Here is a 22,282-nt window from a genome sequence, read left to right on the forward strand (position 1 = left end):
CAGTTTCCAGAACTTCACGTGTTGAATCATCTATTACACCTGTTAGTGGTGACAATCTTTTAGTGTAGTTGGATTCTCATTTGCCAGAAAAACAGTCTTATCAAGCTACCCGGTTCACTGGATCTCACTGGTGTGTGGGCTCCGGTCTTCAGGTGTCAGGCCCCCAATTCTCTACCTTCTTTGACAGGGAGATTGAGACCGATGTCCTCTCGTGATCCTCCCAACAAAACCAAAAGTAAAGAGATGAGAAGATCAAGCTTTTTCTGCTGTGATTTCAAATAACCACTAATAGACTATAGTCTTGACAAACTGGGCTGAAACAGGAAAGCAGACACTTGGACAGAGAAGGAGGGACAGTAGTTTATCTTGATTCAGATTCAGCCTGTAGCTCCCCAGACTAAATCTGCTGGGCTGCTGTACAATTACTTGGTCTCTTGTGGTTCGGAATACAATTATTTTTTTTATCAGTATTCTTTTTTCCTGGAATCACTTTTGAGGGATAATTATCTCAAATGGATGTTGTATTTAGTCACAGAGGTATTTTTTAAAAGGCAAATGGCTTTATCTGCTAAACCTCAATAACTTCAAGAAATCAGACCTTCTGTCTCTTATCATCTACTTTGAAAAGTATCGGTCTTTTGAAAAACATCGACTTTAAAAACCCTTAGAAGATGTGGAGAGAACCAACCATAAAATTGATAATTGTTCCACTTTCTGAATAAATGTCAAACCTCTGCCTGTTGCTCAGTTTTTTTTAATGTTTTGCCACTTTCAAGTAAGGTCAAACTAAAGAGGAAAAACAAGAATAACGCTTCATTTCTAAAGATAAACTGATTTATTCCGTGTCCATGTGGAGAAAAGGCCTGAACAAGGTGGAAGAGGTTCTATCTTATTGTCTGCTTGTTTTATCTTTGTTTTCATCCTACTCACTCTATCAACCCCCCTCTTATAAAAGAGGGACCTGCAGTTCTCTGTGCCTCAGGCTACATCAGTGCTCTTTAGCATTTTCATCTCATGTGTTCAGGTTGGAGGACGAGTCACACTGGGGCCCATTTGTCGTCTCTGCAACCCTCGCGAGGTTGCTGCTGTGGCAGCGTGTGGCCAGAGGTCCGCAGATAATCCTTTTACCTCAGCTCGCCCGCGGGCACCATACATCACTCCACCATCATGTGATTGTGGATGATAACCACCTACGTCCCAAAAGTGGTACACATTCAGTTAATGTGGTTGTAGCAGAGGTAAGAAACAGACACGGTGGGCCAAACAAGAAAACAATGTGATGTTCTCTTTTACCTCATTGCGCGCGTGTGCGTACCTGTGTGTGCGTGTGTGTGTGTGTGTGTGTGTGTGTGTGTGTGTGTGTGTGTGTGTGTGTTTCCACAATCAAATTTAATGTTGTGAGGATCCGTGGAGATTGGATTGAACTGATAAAGTGACTTAATTTTCCACAGTTGACTTTTCTCAGGTCTAACCTTTATGTAAAGCCCTGGGGTCAAAGCTGTGATTATTGTCTAAAGATGCACTAGTGAGTCCAGCTGCTGCTTCTAACCAAAGAACACTAACTGGGAAAATGTATATATTAATTAAGTTTACATTCAATAATTGTAGAGAATGTTTAGACAGAGATTACAGAGTAGCCTACCAGAACTTCCCTTAAGAAAAAAATATATAAATCGTAACCAATACATTTAAATTAATTCAAAAAATGTCATTATGTTGTAAGTTCAAGAAACATTTACATTTTTTATGAAATGTAAACCTTTTGAAATTTAAATAATCAGTTTGTCTAGGCTGCAAATAATAGAAAAAACATGTAATAAATATTTATTGATATCCTCTAAATATGCTGCTCCAAGTTGAGATGTGACTGATAGATTCTGCGCATTGATCGATCGGAGCGACATTAGCGTGCTTGACGTCAGGAAGTGCAAATAAATGACCCCATAAAAAGAGGGAACCTGTCTGAAAAAAACCGCAAAGGTCTGGTCGCACAGCAGCTGGAGAGGTCTGAGCGCGCCACCGCTTCTCTGTCACTCCAGTCTCACTTTGACACGCGGACGCAGCGCAGGAGACTTGTGACAATTAGTAAATATGCCGCTTTCCAGCAGCTCCACGTCCTCCACGAAGAGCATCCGCCGAGCAGCTTCCGAGCTGGAGCGGTCTGACTCCATCACGGTGAGAGATGTCAAGTTTATACTGGCCAAATCTTTTATATAGTTCAGTGTGTGGTGGTGTTCCAAGTGGTATGTGTGAATTGTATTTAGAGGATCACTGAATACTGCTGTGTTGCGCGTAAAGAGCTTGGCGAGGTGCCCATTACGCACCGGCTCTGCCTGATACGCACACGATTATTACATGAAAGAAAAAGCAATTTAAAGCTAAAACCATTTGAAGTGGGAGCTGTGGGAGCTACTCGGTCTTATCGAGTGCATTACTTTTATTTTCCTTCATTTGGAGATGTAAGGCGTCCCCCCTCCATCTCTATATCCAAGAGGTAAGAGAAGCCCAGTTACCACCTTCTGTTGCGTGTTGATGCTCGGTCACAGAGTTGAATCTTTAATATTTGCTGCACATGAGACTTAACTATAATTTCTCTTATTTCAACAGTCTCCAAGATTCCTCGGAAGAAGGCAAAGCTTGATCGAGGACGCGCGCAAGGAGCGTGAAGCTGCGGTTGCAGCGGCGGAGGCTGCAGAGGTCACTGAGCAAATCGTGTTTGAGGAAGATGATGGAAAAGCGCTGCTCAACATCTTCTTCACGCTGAGGAACTCCAAGACACCTGCGCTGTCCCGGGCACTGAAGGTTTTCGAGGTATCACGATAGATGCGTTAAGAAAGTTTTCAACAATGTCTGTAAAAAAATATATATATATATATTTAAAACTCGATGTATTTGAAACTGAAATTGTGTCTTAAAAACGTTTTACATATTTTTTTATAACGTTGTAACACATTTGTAAGAATTTAGTGTTAAGAATCAGGTATAAGCCATTAACGAGGATAAATGTAGGGTTGCCACGTCGTTAAAATTCCCTCGTATAGGTGTTTATTCTTTATTATGGTAATAATGCAGTTATAACTGTTTGTGATTCATTATCTTGCTGGATACGCACCTTCAGATAAAATAAGTCTATATTTGTAGTCAATAAATTGAATTCGTCCAGATCATCAACCTGGCAACACAAAACATGTTCTGTCAATGGTTTATAACTTTTCTGGAATTAATTTGTAAATAATGAATCGACTCAGTTAAAACATTGGGACTTTTTATAAATGTTTCATTGGTACCAATAAGGTTTTAGAAGATGAATATGTGAAATCATGTCTTTTGATCATCAAATTATATCCCATGTACTGGGTCACTAAATAAACACGCACCTATGATGAGCTTAATTAGATTTAATGTGGGAAGTGATCTGTTTTACAAATATACAAAACCCACACTATCCACCTCTCCACATCCAATACTGTGCAACATAACTGCTCCAGCACATTTCAGCGTGTTGATCGTATTTCAGACGTTCGAAGCTAAGATTCGTCACTTGGAGACGCGACCAAAGAGAAAGCCCAGGGACAGCGTGGAGGGCCTGGAGTACTTAGTCCGCTGTGAGGTGCACCTCTCGGACGTCAGCACTCTCATCAGCTCCATCAAGAGGAACGCAGAGGATGTGAAAACCACCAAAGAAGTCAAATGTAACTCCTTTCCACTGCTTTCACGTTTGTACATTTGAAATTTTGCAGATAAACAAAAAAACAGCTCAACTGATTTTGAACCATCTACTGTTTCTTTACTCTGTTAGTTCATTGGTTCCCAAAGAGAATAGCAGATTTGGACAGGTGTCATCATCTGGTCACTAAATTTGATCCGGACTTGGATCAGGACCATCCTGTGAGTAGCAACTCCACCAGCAAACAACTGTTGTCATTACACAAGTCTGTTGTGTGTTTGTCTGATATGTCGCAGAAATGTGATCAGTGTTTTATATATTGGATTTGAACAGGGCTACACAGACCCGGTCTACAGACAGAGGAGGAAGATGATTGGTGACATTGCCTACAGATACAGACAGTGAGATAAAGTCTTTCCCTTAATGTGGCCCAGCACTGCAGCCATTAAAAGACAAAGTATAAATCTGATTATTCCTGATGCACTTGTTTATGCTTATCCTCAGCGGGGAGTCGATTCCCAAAGTGGAATACACAGAGGAGGAGATCGGCACATGGTAAGAGCTGCTGCTCCACGCTCATGTATGATGATGCTAACACATGTCTCATGCATGTGGGGGCTGAAGATTTAACATTAAATCAAAATGAACTCCGAATACAAAGAGTTTGTTGAGTCCTTTCAGCAGCCACTAAGTCAGATTCTTCTCACTGCTGAGTTTGATTTGTCTTTCATGGCTATTTTGGCAAGTTATTCACAGATGAGGGGGGTTGTCAAAGCATTTGTGGCAGGTTCAGCTCATCGGAGCAGGAAATACATCAGTGGGCTGCAGGAACACATGATTTGACAGGAAGAGATAAGACAATGGATTTTCACTTGAAGCCTTAATTTCAGTTGGACAGTTTCCGTGAAAAGAAAAAAACATATCTTAAGATTCGTGATTCCACCAAACACCAGTTACTGAAGATCCTTGTCTGATGGTTTGTCCCGGCTTATACAGATTTACACTGTAGATTTATTTGCACAGCAATTTCTAATATGAGTTTAATTCAAAGTGTCGTCAAATATATAAGAAAAAAAGTCTCAAATATGTGTATGGGGGATTTTATGTTCATTTATTGTTCAGTATTTTTTATGCTCTTGTGTATATCATTAATATATTCTCTGCATATTTATTTTTATTTTATTGCCTTTTTGAATTTCCCAGGCATGGGATCAATAAAGTTCATCTTATCTTATCTTATCTTATCTTATCTTATCTTATCTTATCTTATCTTATCTTATCTTATCTTAAGAAGAACACAAGATAATTAGTTTGTAAAAATAAATACATTTTATTGAATTATATCCCTGATCAGGCGAGAAGTCTACTCGACCTTGAGGGACTTGTACAGCACCCACGCCTGCGGTGAATACCTGGACGCCTTCCGCCTGCTGGAGAGGCATTGTGGGTACAGTCCTGACAACATCCCCCAGCTGGAAGAAGTGTCACGCTTCCTTAAAGGTAAACGATGGGAAAAGACACTAAAAGAGGCGTGAGACGTGAACACCAACATTCATTTTCCCTCTCTGACTCTTTATCTCCCTTTTTCTGAACACACACACACACACACACACACACACACACACACACACACACACACACACACACACACACACACACACACACACACACACACACACACACACACACACACACACACACACACAGAGCGCACAGGCTTCCAGCTGCGTCCAGTGGCAGGTCTGCTCTCAGCCAGAGATTTCTTGGCCAGTTTGGCGTTCCGGGTGTTCCAGTGCACCCAGTACATCCGACACGCCTCCTCTCCCATGCACTCACCAGAACCGTAAGTACAACTGTGACATCTTCTGCTTTCCTCCTCACATAACTCCACTGCACGTGCCGACAGTGTCTCTGCAGTCACGTTGATTAAATCTCTCTCACTCTGAACTTTGTAAAGGATTTCTTAGACTCGAATTCAGTTCATTTCATTGGTATGTCATTTACATCAAAATCATGAAGCTGAAACACAAAGAGACAGTACAAAAGATGGATAGTAAATATATTAAAAGCAAAAACACAGAGAACACAGGTACTCCGTTCAGGAAAATGTGCAATAACTTACACACACCTATTCCTGATATACACTTATTTATATTATATATATATATACTTAGCTTTCATATATTGAGGTCTTTTCACTTTATTTTATTTAAATTTAATTATTGCTGTCATTGCATTGCTGAGCGGACCTGTCCTTCTTGTCCAACACATTTTATTGTACTTTTGCATGTGTTAACTTACATATGTCGAAGAAAACTTGAAACTAAAAACAACTAGTTACCGACAAGAAATGAAGATCAAATGAGACTGTTGAATTAGAAAAAGAATTCAATATGATTATTTATTGTATTAAAATATAGCAATGCAATATACCTTTAATATATAGACTAATGCAATTTAAATGATGTATTAAATACATCATTTTAAATTGCATTAAGTGTCGTGTGTCATAAATAGCATATTAGTCATTTTCGGCCAGGTTTTGTGAGATCACTTTAACATTTGACCTTTGAACTAATAATTAATCCTTGAGTCCAAGTTACTGTTTTTGCCAAATTTGAAGAAATTCCCTCAAGTTGTCCTTGAGAAATCGTTTTCACAGGAAGAGGGCGGACGAAAAACACAATGCCTCCGGCCACAGCTGTCGAAGGCACAGAGGCATAAACAGGGATGAAAAATTAAACTGAAGAAGTCGTCCTATATACAAGCGTTCTCAGTTTCTCTTTCTTTCTTTCTTTCGTTCTTTCTTTCTTTCGTCAGTCTGTATGGAATTGAACTTCTGTCTTCACTTTTCCTGCCTCACACTGGGCACAGAATTGCTCTGTGACCGCAGCTTTGTGATTCAGCCATGCTGAGCTGCCAGTTTGTGATAACAGTCTGTATTTGGTTAAATTGATCTGGGTTGGGATTCAGTTCGGATCAAACCCGGTCACAGCTGACGTTCTCTCTTTCTCCTCAGTGACTGCGTCCATGAGCTCCTGGGCCACGTCCCCATGCTGGCCGACCGCACTTTTGCCCAGTTTTCACAGGTTAATGACAGATGATCCTTCAGATATATAGATTATAAGTTCCCGATTACATTTTGATAACAATTTGTTGATTGTTTGTTGCAGAACCTCGGTCTGGCATCAGTCGGGGCTTCCGATGAAGACATTGAGAAACTGTCCACAGTAAGAATCAAGTCCTTCAACTCCAGCAAATACACACACAAATCATCGAGGTGGAGAGAGGGGCTGAACCTTGCGTTTGACTTTAAAAATGCTAGACCCCTCTGGGCTTGTTGAATTGTGCTTGAACTCATGGTGTTTGCTTTGTAGAGAAAATATCATTTCTCAGAACCGCACCAAAAACACTGTTTGGTCTGTGGCACACACAAAAGTCATTTTCTGGAATAAATATTTTGACTGAACTTTTTGTTTTTCGGTTAATTTCTCTAAATGAAGGAGGAAAAAAACATAGATCTGGAGCAAGAAAAAAAACTAGACTCTCCCCCGCTCTCGCAAAACAATCAGAATACCCTCCCCCTTTTTTCTGAGCCCACCTCCCCTCCCCAAGCACCATATCCAAAATGTGACATATAAACAAATGGTTTGTCTGACCTGTTATTGTTCCTTTTCTCAGTCACTCTCTGTATTTGTTTTTGTCCCATCAGCTCTACTGGTTCACCGTCGAGTATGGTTTATGTAAACAGAATGGTGAGGTGAAGGCTTACGGTGCCGGGCTGCTCTCCTCTTATGGAGAACTTGTGGTGCGTTCCCCCATGTTTACTCTGCTCTGTGCTCAATGTCAATATCATCCACTGGATAATAAAGGTGCATCCATCACAGCTAATTCACCCTCTTTTAATTTTACCGTCAACGCAGCACTCTCTGTCTGACGAGCCAGAGACGAGGGAGTTCGAACCTGAGGCTGCGGCGGTGCAACCTTATCAAGACCAGACGTACCAGCCCGTCTACTTTGTCTCTGAGAGCTTTTCAGATGCCAAGGAGAAATTCAGGTACTTTCTTTTTCGGGACAAACAAAAACAAAGAGAGAGAGAAAAAAAAAAAGAAGAAGAAAAAAAGGAGAGGGGGTTATGTTAGGACAAGGTCAGAGAACAGCCAGCCAGCCCCTAAGGCCACAAATGTTTGTGGGTCAGCCATAGCAGCCAGAAGACAGCTGTTACTAATGTAGTGTTTCTTACCAAGGCAAACCTCTGGAGCTTTATTTGGCAAACACATCAAATGGTGCTCTGCAAAACAAGTAGCTTTAGTGGGTGTTTTGACAGTATTTGGTCTCTGGTAGAATATAGCACATGACATCCCCCCCGACACACTGGATGAGAGGGTATCAGCATGGGAATGTTTGTGCAGCCCCGGCGTTGTAAATATGAAATATGAAAATGAAAGATTATGAAACTCACACTCGTATAAGCAGGATATCCCCGACTCTGTAAAGAGCCACAACCGGAGGGAGGAAATATTTGGGTTAGCAAATCTCAGACAGGGAAGCATCATGAAGTGCTCGTGGAAGACCTCACCTTTAGGTATAACTTTATTACCTCCACCGAGAAGGTTGTGTTCTCACCATTTGTGCTTTTGTTTATTGGTTTGTTTGTAAGATAGATTACACATAAACAACTCGACAGATGTGCTCTGAACTTGGTTTAAGGATGTGGTATGAGTCAGGGAGGAACCCTTTCAAATACTGCAGATCCTGATCAGGGGAGAGATTCATGAGGTCTGTTATCACTTTCTTAAACATTGTGAAATAAGGTGTTTTTCAACACTTTGCCAGCTAGTAATTCATGGAACATTGAACATTTTGGGAACTATTATCTATGAGTGTGTAGGATTCTGGTGCAGCTTGATTGAATTTAAGGGGCCTGGTAATTGGGCCTTGGCGGGGGTGTGCGCTCCAGTGAGTGCCAGTCTAGTTTTGTTTTCTAACATCTTCATCATCTTCCACCAGGACTTACGTGGCCGGTATCAAGCGTCCCTTCTCGGTGAGGTTCGACCCCTTCACCAGCAGCATCGAGGTCCTGGACAACCCGCTGAAGATCCAGGGAGGCCTGGAGGGAGTGAAGGACGAGCTGAAGATGCTGACAGACGCCCTCAGTGTCTTGTCATGATGACGCCCCACTGTGTGACCATCCCACTGCTGTTTGCTTCCTCTCCGCTGTGCTCTGCGACGTCCGATGTGTAAACGAGACCAATGTGTTCATCTCTCTCTCTTTCTCTGTGCTGTACCTCCAGTCTGATGCTGTCTCTGATGGGTTGTTGCTTGTTGTGGGACACTGTTCGGCCGATAAAGGTTGCAACCGTTAAAAACCTCAACACGGCGAAGGTGAAGTTTCCAAAGGTGTGTGACGCCTCGCTGGGTGTGGATCTTGTGAAATGACGCGGCTTTACCCACTTGGCCATTCCTGCTTTTAAAGCAAGTTTGTGTTGTTTAAGAATTATGTCAAAATTTGAACCAAATTCATAGGGAACTGTGATCATGAATGTATCAAAATAAAACTAAATGGAAATGGTATAATTATTTTAGAAATATAATCCTATAATAAAGTGTATATTGACATCATGTTTGTTTTGTTTAGAAAAAAATATGTCTGCTGTAATACAGGCTTTATTTTCCATATGTGAATCCAGTATCAATATTTGCAGATTTATTTGGTTTTATGTTGTCTGTGCAAATACATTTAAAAAATGAATAATGAAATATGCTTCCCATGTTATAAATTGTTGACTAATGCTTCAGTAAAAAAAAAGCCAAATAATAAATAAATGCAAATCAAAATTACCCTTTTGTTGTCATGTTTACAAGGTTTAGTTCCACAACTAATTATTAAAGTACGTATCATTTTGTGATAATCTTTTTCTCTCAGGTCTAAACATGAATCACATAAGACTCATAATTTAATTAGATTTGTCAGATTTAAAGATTAGATATAAATCTGCTGTGATAAATTCTTTATTTTCAACACACGGATTATTTGAGTATTAACTCCGCATTTGCAGATTAGTTCGGTTTGGAGTTGTTTTTGTTTTGCAGTGTTTTAGGAATATTCCACCCATGATATGAAAAGTTAATTTATGCTTCAGTAAAAAGGTCTGTACAGTATTAAATAACTACAAATTAAAATCACCCTTTGCTGTCATGATTGGATGACGTTTTTAGTTCCATGACATTTGAGAAATATTGTAGTATGTATTTCCTCATGATAATCCTTTCCTCTCAGGTCTAAACAGGAATCACTCGAATCATATTTAAAGTAATATTTGTTTTATTTAGAAAAGTATCGTGTGTGTTAAAGGCTTTATTTTCCATATTTGAATTCATTATTTATTTTTGTCATGACGTGCTATATAATGAATAATGAATAATGTAAAATAATACATAGTCATGACTTATCATTACATTTTTGTGGTCATGTTAACAAGTTTCAGTTCCAAAACTCAAAATATTTTTAAAACACATATAACACTATCAGATTCGTTAAGTTTATAGTTTCCTCTCAGGTCTGACCACAGAAGTAAAAATCACTCAGTCATCCTAATCATAATTTAATGATGCTCGACTACAGTTCACACGTGTCTGCCACAAGAGGGGGCACTGCTGCACTTTGTGTTCCTCCTGATGTTCAAATCACAGCGGATTCTTATTGAGCTTATTAAAGGACTTAACCTTCTTAATTCTCTCCTCCTGCATTTAATCACAGTGGGATGTTTTTTGCAATGTGACTGGATGATAAAAACAAGCTTATAGTGACAAATCGAGCTCATGGACAAGTGGAGAGGGGGATAAAGCTTAAAAATACTGACATTTAAATCAAATACAGTAAAGTTTTTATTATAAAAACAAATTAATAAGTATTTTATCTTCCACGTGCACATGGGACTATATTTTAATAAACTCAAATTCACAAAATTAATAAAGATGCCATGTTTGATTGCATATGAAAGATGAAAACTGGGGAGTTTGCCCGTGCAGATCCCCAGCTGCTCAGCCAGGAGGTTGTGAATCAGATCCTGGACCAGCAGTTCAACACAAACCAGTGAACCTTCCTCCCAACCTGCAGAGAGCCGAGACAAACAAATGGAGGTGCGGCACCACTAGGTGTCAGTGTGAGTCTGAAGACGTGCTCAGCTCCTCACCTTCTGCAGGAGCACTCACTTATATAAAGGAGCAGTTTTATAGCGAAACAAAAAGTGAATGGGCTTATATATCAAATATGTTCTAGCTCTATGTATTTTTTTGTCTAATACAGCTGTGCATGCAACATCTGGACGGGGCTTTGTTGAGAGAAACATCTGCAATGCTTGACTAATGCATGTTTTTTTGGGGGGGGTGGGGGGGAGTTGCATCCATCCTGACCTGCACCAGCGGTGACTTCACTCCGTGCACATCAGTCACTGCTGCATCATCTTTCCGCCTCCGCCTCAGCCCCACCGCTCCACGCCGCCTCCCCTCAGGTAGGACCACAGCCTCACTAATCAACCCTCCACCCTCCTCCTCCTCCTCCTCCTCCTCATCCTCCACCCTCCTCCTCCTCCTTGCTCTGTCACTCACTGTTTGACCCCGGTGACTTCATCTGCACCTGAGTCAGAGGGAGAAAAGCCGCAGACCTCGGGCCACGCACGCTGCTGCTGCTGCCGCTGCTGCTGCCTCATCTCCTCCTCTCCTCCTCCTCTGAAGCGTTCATCTTAATTACAGCAGGGCGGAGACATTGACATTTTTTCTTTTTTGGAGTCTGAGGAATTGCGTCTATTCTTGCTCCCAGTCGGCGCACTGTGTGTAAACACTGTGATTGCAGGTTTGCGCCGCGCGTAAACGTGGAAAATACCTATGGAACCGGTCTACGCGGTGGTGACTCTCTCTCTCCCCCTCTCTCCTTTTCTCTTTCTTTGGCTTTTTCTCCGTTTAAGCACTTTTCCATAAAACGTCTGTGGACCTTTTTCTTTTCCTTTTTTTTTTTTTACCAGCCGTGAGGAGGAGGAGCGAGGGGGGGGGTGTGGGTGCAAGGGGCGTGTTTTGGTATATAACACTTCTCACTGAGAAGTTTTGCCTGTCGCCTTGTCTTTGGGACAGCCTGTCACACATCATCCCTATAGCCTCACCAACTGGGAAACTAACTCACCTGCAATCCCTGCAACCAAATACCCCTCCACCGCCACCATCACCACCACCGCCACCACCACCACCACCACAACGCTGTCTTCCTCTTTTTCTTTATTTTTCTTTTTTTTCTTTTGACTACTGCCATCTGACATGGAGACCCAGCAAAGACACGGACAGCACTCACTTTGCCACACCTGCCGGAGAGCGGAGAGCAGCCGAATGAAGGTAACCAGAGGGGGGGACCTGTGCATGTATTCTAACAGACCTCTGGCACTGAGCTGGAGCTGCGGCTTCTTGAGCTCATGCATTGCTCGCTTTTTCTTTAATTTTTTTTTCTTTTGTGCACTGTGAGCAATGTGGCATATTCATTTGCATGCAAAGGGGAGAAACTTCAGCATGGAGACCTGCCTTGGATGAAGCCCCTTCTTGAGGGGGGGGGGCTTTGCAACAGGTTATGTGATAAGGAGGATGAGGGGGAAAAAGGAGTTGAAGGGTGTTTTTTATTCTCCTTGTGTCTCTGCTCTTGGTCTGGATGTTGCGAGGGGGGGTTTGGGGGGGGGGGGGGGACTCGCAGCAAACAGCTGGTCCTCTCGCCGGCGATAGGGGGCGGTGCAAGCAGGTCTGCAGGGTCAGTGTGCTCGCTACAGGGTTGGGCAAGGGGGGGGGGGGGGGGGGGGGGGGGGGGGGGGGGGGGGGGGGGGGGGGGGGGGGGGGGGGGGGGGGTGGGGGGGGGGGGGGGGGGGGGGGGGGGGGGGGGGTGAGAGAATATATGCTGAGTCTGGTTTTTTCAGATAGTAACTATCGAGCAGCCGGTCTTGCAACTTCTGGTGGGTGGGGGGAGTTGTGTAAGAGAGTGAAGCGCAGAGATACCGTCTCCTTCAGGTTTTTTTTTTTTTCCTGCAGAATAAGCACTTCTCTCAGGAGCCACATGGTGACAAAAGATAACTGTGGAGGTGGAGGTGAAAACTGCACATTTGGCACCTTGTGTTTCGTGCGGTGAGGCTGTTTTACTCCTGAGTTAGTGGGTCAATGCATGAGCAAGAGCCTTAAACCCCTGGAAGTCGCACATCTTGCGCGCAAATGTGAGCGCGCAAAAGAGTGGATCCTCTTACAGCTGTATCACTCCCAACATCTGGCTGTCATCTGAGAATTTCCTCACAGGCTTTCATGTGCACGACTCGTGGAAGCGGGCTGGTTGCATTTGTTTGAGCCGTTTGTTTTTTGTCACGCTGAAAATGTTTGATTTATCTTATTTTCTTGTGTTCCTTGTGTGCAGGTCAAGAAGATGTCTTCGTCCAGTCGTGCGCTGCTGTTTGCACTGGCCCTGACGCTCTACGCTGTGGAAATGGCCTCGGCGGAGACGCTGTGTGGGGGAGAGCTGGTGGATGCGCTGCAGTTTGTCTGTGAAGACCGAGGCTTCTATTTCAGTAGGTTTCAAAAGCATTACACCATTTCCTTTTTTTACAACACGAGCTGCACGAATGTTGATTCTTTTGGTTTTTTTTTTGTCCTCCTCTCTGTGGAGTCTTTCTGTTGTTCGTTAGCGCACATCTGTTTGGATAGCTGAGACTATCTCGCTCTTGTCTGTGGCTGTGTGGTATGCGTGTATGGTGTTTTTCTTTCTCTCTCTCTCTCCCTCACACACACACACACACACACACACACACACACACACACACACACACACACACACACACACACACACACACACACACTGAGTGGGAGACAGAAAGGAGAGTGAGAGGGAGATTATAGCCAGCTGTGAGTCTCCAAGACCTCGTCCAGGCCGCTCCTCTGCTGAGCGTGCGCATTCTGCCCCGCAGCCCGCACCTCTCATTGCATATGAAAGGCCGGCGAGCTGTGTGAAGGCACACACGACCCAGCGCGACACAATGGGCCGCTTGTTTACCAGTAAAGTAATAGCACCCCAAGAGGCATACCAGTCACCTCAGCACCAGTGTTCCCAGGCCAGGCGACCACACTGATGAGTAGCAGAGAGGGGGAGGAGGAGGGGAGAGAGGGAGAGAGAGAGAGAGAGAGAGAGAGAGAGAGAGAGAGAGAGAGAGAGAGAGAGAGAGAAGGGGAGGGGGGGGGGGGGGTGTTTTTGATGTCAGGTTAAGAGGAAAGATCATTAACATCAATTCTGATCATTGCTTCCATTGTGGCAATGATGGGAATAGCTGTAAAGCATTGTGTGAACGCATTGTGGTGGCTGCTAATCCTCCCAGTGGATAAGCTGCTGTTTGCACAGAGTGCAGAGTTTGCCACAAACACAACTTCACCTCTGGTGTCGTCCTCTGCAGCAGAGGAGACACTTTTTTCCCCTTCTCTTTCCTCTTTTTTCTTCAAAATGATATTAGCCCACGTCCCACCCTCGGCTGTCTCGCCTTTGTGAGACAGGCAGGCTTCTTTGTGCGCCACTTGCCACAGAAGCTTCTCTCCCAATCAGAAAGATCATTATCCAATTTGGGCCAACATAGATGTGCCTCCCCCTTCCTCCACCTCCTCTCTTTGCCTTCTCCTCCCCCTGGGTCACCCTCTCTTTTCTCTCTCATGTTCCTCTTCCTTCAATCAAATCTAGCCTCCCCTCTCATGAGATTTCCCCAACATTGTGTGTGGGGAGCAGGACTTCAAACAAGGCCTGTTTTGATTGCGGAGAGTGTTCCCCTGTGCAACATGCTAACCATCCGCCCCTCACCTTGTTCTCTACCTTTTACTCTCATGCCTCTTCTGTCCCTCTTTTGTTTTGTATTCTTCCCCTCTGTTTTGACCCTCTCTCTATGCTGATCCCTGTTTTCTCTCTACCTCGCTGCCCCTCCTCTCCTCACTCCCTCCTCATCCTCTTTATCTCTGCTGACTTGATAAAGGACAAGGTCACAGAAGAGTTTCCATTTTACGTGTTTGCTCACCCAAAGGTCTGTCTGAGAGCGGGCTCTGTCACACTCTCTCAGTGTCCACAGCGCAGGGTGTTTACTTGTGTATTCACTCATTAAAGGACTTCCAGATAGCCTTAATCAGATTATCCTCTACAAACAAAAAGATTTGTTGCTGTTGGTCATAGATTTCCTTTTATCCTCTTTGCCCCGTGGACTGCTATGATTGTTGAAGTAATCCCGCAAAAACAACCTAGATTCATTACTGATGCCAGTGTTGTGTGCTCAGGCCTTAACCTCACCCTCCTCACCGCCTGTCTCTATCTGCGTTTCTCCTCAGGTAGGCCAACCAGCAGGGGTAGCAACCGGCGCCCCCAGAACCGTGGGATCGTAGAGGAATGTTGTTTCCGTAGCTGTGACCTCAAACTGCTGGAGCAGTACTGTGCCAAACCCGCCAAGTCCGAAAGGGATGTGTCGGCCACCTCTCTACAGGTCATTCCCGTGATGCCCGCACTAAAACAGGTACATCTCAACAACAACAGCAACACACCATTATGGGAAACAATGCTAATCCTTGTCCATATCTGTCCTCCCATCTCCTGTGCCTCTATTCACCTCTGAGCCTTGCCCCCATGTCCCTGACACCGAGTACAGACTGAAACCCACGCAAAGACAGGTTTATCTCGTTAAATGGTCACTGGTAAGCAGTTACCTTCCATGCAAAGTGCTGATCATCGTGGAAAAACAGTCCCAGAGACAGTCACAGCACATTAGAGACAGGAAAGGCAGAGTCATTCTCAGAGACCGGAGTGTGTGCGCGCGTGTGTGCGTGCATGTGTGAGAGAAAGAGAAAAACCTGTTAGATGGTGAAGCCTGTTGGTCCGGAACATAACAGTGTGTTCTGTGAGTGTGTGATTATTAGTCACGGAACAGCAAGCTCCCGAAAACTGGTGTGCGTTTTGATCCTTGCGGTCAAAAACACCTGAGCTGGCCAGCAGAGGTCGTTCTGAAATATGTCACAAACATGAAGGTGATCGTCAAAGCGTTTCAGGGCCCTTTCACAAGACTGAGCCGAGGCTGGTCACAAGACTGAGCTGTGGCTGCTTTCCAGACCTCTTAAAAATCCCTTCAGCCTTTCTCTCGGACCAGAAGAGAAGGACGTTTGTAGTGTTTCTGCTTCGACTTTTTAGAAAATCAGTATCCGTGGCGTGAGATTGCTTGTGATGTAAATAAATTAAAAAAACTGGATGAATATGACAAATGGAGAAGGGAAGCAATGGACCTTCTGTCTGAAATGCGATAAAGAGGCTGCGAGGGAATTAGTTGGGACATGTCCCTAGTTTGTCTGGGCAGGGAGAGTTGATGGGTACAGGCTGCTCCAAGGGCCAGCTGTGTTTAGCCTATTGAGCAGGCCTGAAGTGAATGAAGGGGGATAAACACTCTTCAAGTGGCAGGACCAAAACAAGCCATTCACATGGAGCACTTGCTACTCGCGCATAAATTCTAGCTGCGCTGCCGCCACTCCCACTGTGTCTCCGTCTGCGGTGGCCAGCACAACACCTCGTGTTGTTCAGACGACTTTCCTGTGCACGAATAGAGGTTTTGAGATGACAATGTGTCGTTTGGTTTGGTCCCGCGGAGGTTAGTCAGTTCAGCGGGTCGTTGGGTGAAACGACGACGTGCTCCTCATATGTATATTAGGCGAGTGACCGCCCTTCCTTTTGACAGTATGTTAAAGAGGCTGAACTAAGCACTTGTTGACAGCTTCTCTCAGTCAAGGAACCAAAACAAGGGCAAGTCAGAGGCGAGGCGAGTCTGTTATGACGCTCGGCGCTATAAGAATGACATTTGATTTCCATTCGAGCGGCCCAACAATGACTGAATCTTTTCAGAAAGTAAACAAAGCTTTCCTCCATTGTAATAACTTCTCGCACCGTATCTTATCAACCCTAATGAACTGACATCCTCTTTTCCCCTTTTTCCTCTATTTTCGCCCGGCACGCCACAATAGGAAGTCCCGAGGAAGCAGCATGTGACCGTGAAGTATTCCAAATACGAGGTGTGGCAGAGGAAGGCGGCCCAGCGGCTCCGGAGGGGTGTCCCCGCCATCCTGAGGGCCAAAAAGTTTCGGAGGCAGGCGGACAAGATCAAAGCACAGGAGCAGGCAATCTTCCACCGGCCCCTGATCAGCCTGCCCAGCAAACTGCCGCCCGTCTTGCTCGCCACGGACAACTATGTCAACCACAAATGAGCCCGCTGCCAGCCCTTTGCACAGACAAGAGTTTGGAGGGAGAAAAAAAAGACTAGGGGATTATAGCTTTGTCTCTGACGTCATTTCTGTGGCAGTCCTCTCTGACCTCCCCTGCCCTGTCCGAGCCCACCAATCCCTCCCCTGCTCTCATCCACTACTTCTTGACCCTCTGGCCCTTTTCTATTGCCCCCGTCAAACCCACCCACCCACCCTCCTCCGGCACACAAACATGCCTTCACATTCTTCCTGTCTGAAGTCTTTCGCTCCCCTCTCTTTCAGTCACTGACACAAAAGGCACAAACACAATGATGAACAAAAAGTTAACAATTCGGCTGAATGCAATTCAGGTGGATCCTTAAGCAAAAGAGAAAAGGGAAAGGAGAAAAGAAGATGAAAGAGATCCGTGGTTCGCAAGTGTCAAGAGGACACCCAGCGGAATGTTTTTTTGTCCTTGCGGAAGACAACTGAAAGTGAAGAGCAGCTTGCATGAAAGAATCCATTCCACATCATTTTTCCTGAGGCAAAAAGAAAATCTCTGTTAGTTCTTTTTCTTATTAGTTTGCACCTCTACCTATAAAGGGACTTCCACACTGTAAGGAATTATTTGTAAAATTAGATTCCTGTTCCAGCACCTTTTGATCACAAACAAAAAGCAGAAAAGAGTCTGCAAAATTGCACATTGCCACGGATTACGTCAAAGTAAAGAAAAAAATGGCACTATTTTTTTATTGAACAATGAACGTGTAGCTTAAAAAATGTCATGGTGCTAGCTTTGGGGAATGGACTCAAAGAAGAGGTTGAAAAGCACGTTTTTTTTTTTTCTTTGAATGAATATTAAAACTTTCCGTTTTTAAGGAAAGTGTGACTTTTAAAAAAACGGAAAATAAAGGATCTGGGGGCGCTCCTGGCAGTGGCAATGTCAAGGGGGAAGTGTCACTGAGAAAAGATATGGGCTGTGTTGGCGTCTGGGCTCACAGCGAGTGCTAGCGGCTGCTCATCACTAGCTTGCCAGCATAAGCGGCAAGAGGGACCTGAGACCCAGTCCCCGTTTCCTCCCGTCCCTCTGAGGCTGCCGGACACAGGGAGCAGTGTGGGGACACATATGGGACACCGTGGACCGCCTGGATTGGGACAGTACTTCAGTTCTGGGACAGTACTTCCTGTTCGCCGTGGCTTTGCAGACTGCTCTGACAGGAAGTATCATGGCATGGACAAAGAGCGAGTGGGATAATGATGATTATATTTTATTTTGTCTTTTTTTTTTTTTCTGTTTTCTTTTCACATCAATGTTTGAATGAAAAAAAGGAAAACCCCGTCAGTTTCTGGTACCGTGACATTCCTGTTTTTGCAAGTTAGGCATTTTTTTTTTTCTGTTTCCATGGTAATTATTATGATGTTATTTTACAGTTCTAAAGAAAGGCACAAAATTTCAATTCAAAGGGAAAAAAACAGCAATAATGTCAACTAACATTTTTATTTTTTATTGTATATCAGTAGTATTCACATGCTTTTGCCTGAAAACAAATACTTGAATATATATATATATATATATACATCTATATATATATGTATATATACATACTGTATATATACATATATATAAATATAGATATATAATAGTTTCCAGGGACGTTGTGTTATTTTCCTTTAGTCTGAGCTGTATCTTGCGTAATGAGCCGCCAAGCTTTTTTGTTTGTTTGTTGAAATACAAATAAGGGCACTGTATAAAGGCATTATTTATTTTATTATAAAATATATTTTGAAAAATTGGTCCAAATAATATACGTAGCACTGATGCTCAACTGACGGATTTATTTTGTATGATCTCTGTTTTCCAATTGGAGTTGTAAGGCTTTTTTGTAGATGCTTTGTACCAAAAATAATGTCTCTTTTTTTTTTTCCTTTTTTTTGTTTTCCATAGTTACTATAAATTAATATTTTAACAGCAGCATAGCCTGGATTGCTTAGGCATCTTATGTCACAGAAATAGGCACATACTCTGAATACGTTGGGTCTGCATGGATTTCCAGAAGCCTGTCAGGGTTGTCTGTGAAAAAGGAAAGCATCAATGAGTGATTTTATCATTGGAAAAAAAAATAACTGTTCAACATTGATTGTACTCAAACCCACTATGTTTTTTTTTAATTTTTAAAGCCACTTTAGTATTGATGGCGGGGAGAATGATCAGTCCTTCATTAAATCATGTCTTTGTAATTATGCATGGTGTCCTATGGTCTTCTAAGGAGCATCTTGCGTGTGTGCCAGTGCCACGGCCGCGTGTTGGTTTGGGTCATGGGGCCGTAAACGTCCAGTCAGCTGTAGAGTAGAGTTAGGGGTTCAGCTTACATGTGACTCGCACGTGTCGATGCCCTAATTGGGGGTAATGATGTCGTTAGCGTGACGTTAGCAACCATCAGAGGTCAACTAAAGGTCATTGTCTAATCAGGAGATCTTATCATCTATCTGTCCCTCTTTCTATCTATCTATCTATCTATCTATCTATCTTCTGTCTACCTGTCTGTGTGTCTGTCTATCTCTTATCTATCTGTCTTTTACCTATCTTATATATGTCTTTTACAAATCTTACATCTATCCTTTCTCCTCTCCTCTGTTTGTAGAAGACAATGTCCCCGATCGTACACCATCAGTATGTATGTGTATTTGCGGTGGTGGAGCCGTCGTGCGTTTCGATGAAGGGCTAACATGCTGAACCATTTGTGAAGCACTCAGGAACAAAAAACACAATCTACGCTCTCCGAGGGAGAAGTGGAGTTAGTCTCCGAGTGTCTAAGTAATATCGAGTTGTGGAAGGGCAGCTGAGGTTGTCACCTGTTACCTGGCCACAATGATACAGCTCTCTGCAACTAACCACTGAAGCCCATGTCAGAAACAAGGTCATCCTGTGCCACATCATAGTCTCCTCCTCCATTGTGTCATGCGTCACCCCATGAAATGGAGACTTAATGGATACTCGCCATACTGCGGTGAAGAGTCAACCCAATACTTTCTATCTTCTTTCTGTCAGAGAGATCTCAATTATCAAGGCTACGTCCTGTCTCTAATTATATTCTACTTCAGTTGTGCAACAAAGCAGGCAGTGCAATTATTATTATTATTGTTATTATTATTGATATTATTATTATATTTTCTATTTTTATTCTATATTTTCCTGCTAGGACTGCATTCATTCACTATTGTAATGTTCAAACAGGCTACTCTAGTGTTCTTATGAATGGCGTGAAAGACAACCACTTCTTTTTCGCTGAATATGAAGAGATACATTGCCGAGCAATGGCAACTTTTTCTGTGTCAGTAGCTCACTCAGCCTGTGTGTATTTTATTGATTAACCTCTGCACGCTAGAACGTCCGAAATGCACAATTCATGTACTTTCATTTTTAATATCAATAAAAAAAACATTTTATCAAACGTACAACGTCTAAAAGATTTACTGCTTTGTTCAGTGTATCTGCCCTGTCCTGGATGTGTGTTAACACTGTTCAGTGTTGTGTTGAGCTCCGGGGGCCATTTTTGAAATCTTTTTATATAAATTAAACCGTATGTACCCTGTAAATGATTTATTACATCTTAAGGCCTTGCAAAGAATCTCCAGCTGCTTTTAGCACCCTCTCTCTTCCTCTCAACCACCCACCATCCCCCTCGCTCCCTCCCTCCCCTCTCCTTTTCTCTCCCTATCTCTCCGCCTGCCTCCACGTCTGTCGGTCTGTCTGTCTCTCTCTCCTGCTCCATGATTGTGCAAAGTGTGCCAAAGTGGAAATCAGTACTCACAGAGTGGCAAGCTGGTTGGCCGCAACTCTCCTTCCTCTGCTGCATGCCACACTAAACCTGACCTGTTCTCACTGCCTCCGACACACCCATCCGAACATCCATCCCTCCATCCTCCAGCGGCTTGCTAACTACTGGAGCAGGCTGCACTTCAGCGGCTAAGTATAGTAACCAACATGTCTCAAATTATCACATGCATGTAGCTGAAAATGGCACGACCTTTCATTGTTGACATGCATACACATACCCACCCATGGGATGTCTGTTGAGGGGCAGATTTAGAGTATATTTGTTCCCAGAAGGGAACTGTTTTAGACACTGAGGTTATCTTGGTGCAGCACAGTATGAGAGAGTTGGAACTGTACAGCCGGGAGAGGCAGAAATCTCCTTTTCTCTGGCTGCAGTGTAAAGTCCTGCCTCGCAGTGATGTGTTACCCATGTGTTGCTTCTGGGAAAAGTGCAGGATCTGCTCAGCTATCTTTGCAGAGGAGCTTGTGTTCTGTGTTTTATGGTCATAAATCACTCAATTAAATCCCCTCTGCCTGTTCTCATGAAACCTCATTGCCCCACTGAGGAGTTCACCTTCCTGCGAAAAGGGGAAAAAACACTCAGCTGGAAGTGCACGCTGTCAAAAATAGTTCATTTCTGAAAGATGGCTAGAGGCTGCACAAGTTCACACACAATCATGCACATACTGAACTTGCATGCAAACACATGCAGATGTTCACATATTTTCTCTCTCAGCAAGTGAGTCCTGCAGCATTACTCAATTCCCTGTATTGATACATGCATTATGAGTGCAGTGTTACTCATTCCCATTAAAACACTTTATTCTCACACTTTCGACAGGTGTGTGTGCGTGTGTGTGTGCGTGCGTGTGTGGGGTGTGTGTGTGTTGTGTACCCGCCCTGGGACTCATCGTGTTCCCTGCAGGTATTTATACAGAGTGGGAGTCTTTCGAGCTCGGAGATGAGAACAGGGACTCTCAGGTCCTCAGGGCTCGTCACGTCACCGCTGTGCCTGGCAGGGCAGCATCTGGCACAGCATAAGTCAACCAAAACAAGCTAAACTGGGCCAGGAGTGAGCCAAGGACACATACTTGTTTTCATGACTGTTGAGTTTGATGGTTGTGTTGGTTTGAACTTATTAAGATCATTAAAGCTGATACTTCAGTGGTGTGGGAGTTTAGTGTAGATAGACTGAGGGAAATTACAGTGTCATTTATTATATTAACGATTTATTTCTGCCAAAACATCCACAGAGCTGAACGGTTGTAAAAGGCTGGGAGGGATTTGTCTCGTGTCCAAGGTATGCATGTAATTGGGAAGGTGCATCTTAAGTTGTTGTCCAATTTAAATTTACGCGTGCCGTCTAAATCCGGAGCCGAGACTTGAAATCCCTGTAACATTATCCTAAATAAGTAAACAATAGAAGGAACGCAAGAAATGCCACCTCAACCTAAACTGGTGTAGCCAAATAAACCATAAACCCAAAGCCGTGCATCCATCCCCATCAGAGAGGCCTCCTGAACTGTGGAGCGGAGTGT

The 22,282-nt window shown here is 43.6% G+C and overlaps 2 protein-coding genes across 3 annotated transcripts; both read left to right on the plus strand.

Moving 5' to 3' along the window:
• The first annotated feature begins 1,990 nt into the window (after window positions 1–1,990).
• th (tyrosine hydroxylase) lies at window positions 1,991–9,495 on the plus strand. Its single transcript, XM_034588887.1, has 13 exons — window positions 1,991–2,175; window positions 2,608–2,811; window positions 3,518–3,692; window positions 3,800–3,888; window positions 4,001–4,068; window positions 4,172–4,222; window positions 5,022–5,167; window positions 5,375–5,510; window positions 6,687–6,756; window positions 6,841–6,897; window positions 7,380–7,475; window positions 7,591–7,724; window positions 8,678–9,495. Exons 1-13 carry the CDS (start codon window positions 2,092–2,094, stop codon window positions 8,835–8,837), a joined length of 1,470 nt encoding a protein of 489 aa, XP_034444778.1. The 5' UTR covers window positions 1,991–2,091; the 3' UTR covers window positions 8,838–9,495.
• A 2,222-nt stretch (window positions 9,496–11,717) lies between these two features.
• On the plus strand, window positions 11,718–20,383 carry igf2b (insulin-like growth factor 2b). 2 transcript variants are annotated; one of them, XM_034588028.1, is made up of 4 exons: window positions 11,718–12,052; window positions 13,104–13,254; window positions 15,041–15,222; window positions 16,712–20,383. In XM_034588028.1, the coding sequence occupies exons 1-4, from the start codon at window positions 11,978–11,980 to the stop codon at window positions 16,949–16,951; spliced, it is 648 nt and encodes a 215-aa protein (XP_034443919.1). In that variant the 5' UTR covers window positions 11,718–11,977; the 3' UTR covers window positions 16,952–20,383. The 2 variants fall into 2 exon arrangements, with proteins under 2 accessions (XP_034443919.1, XP_034443920.1); XM_034588029.1 differs by lacking the exon at window positions 11,718–12,052 and adding an exon at window positions 12,667–12,823.
• The last annotated feature ends 1,899 nt before the right edge of the window (window positions 20,384–22,282 follow it).

This window comes from Hippoglossus hippoglossus, chromosome 6, assembly GCF_009819705.1.
Source record: "Hippoglossus hippoglossus isolate fHipHip1 chromosome 6, fHipHip1.pri, whole genome shotgun sequence".
NCBI lineage: Eukaryota > Metazoa > Chordata > Actinopteri > Pleuronectiformes > Pleuronectidae > Hippoglossus > Hippoglossus hippoglossus.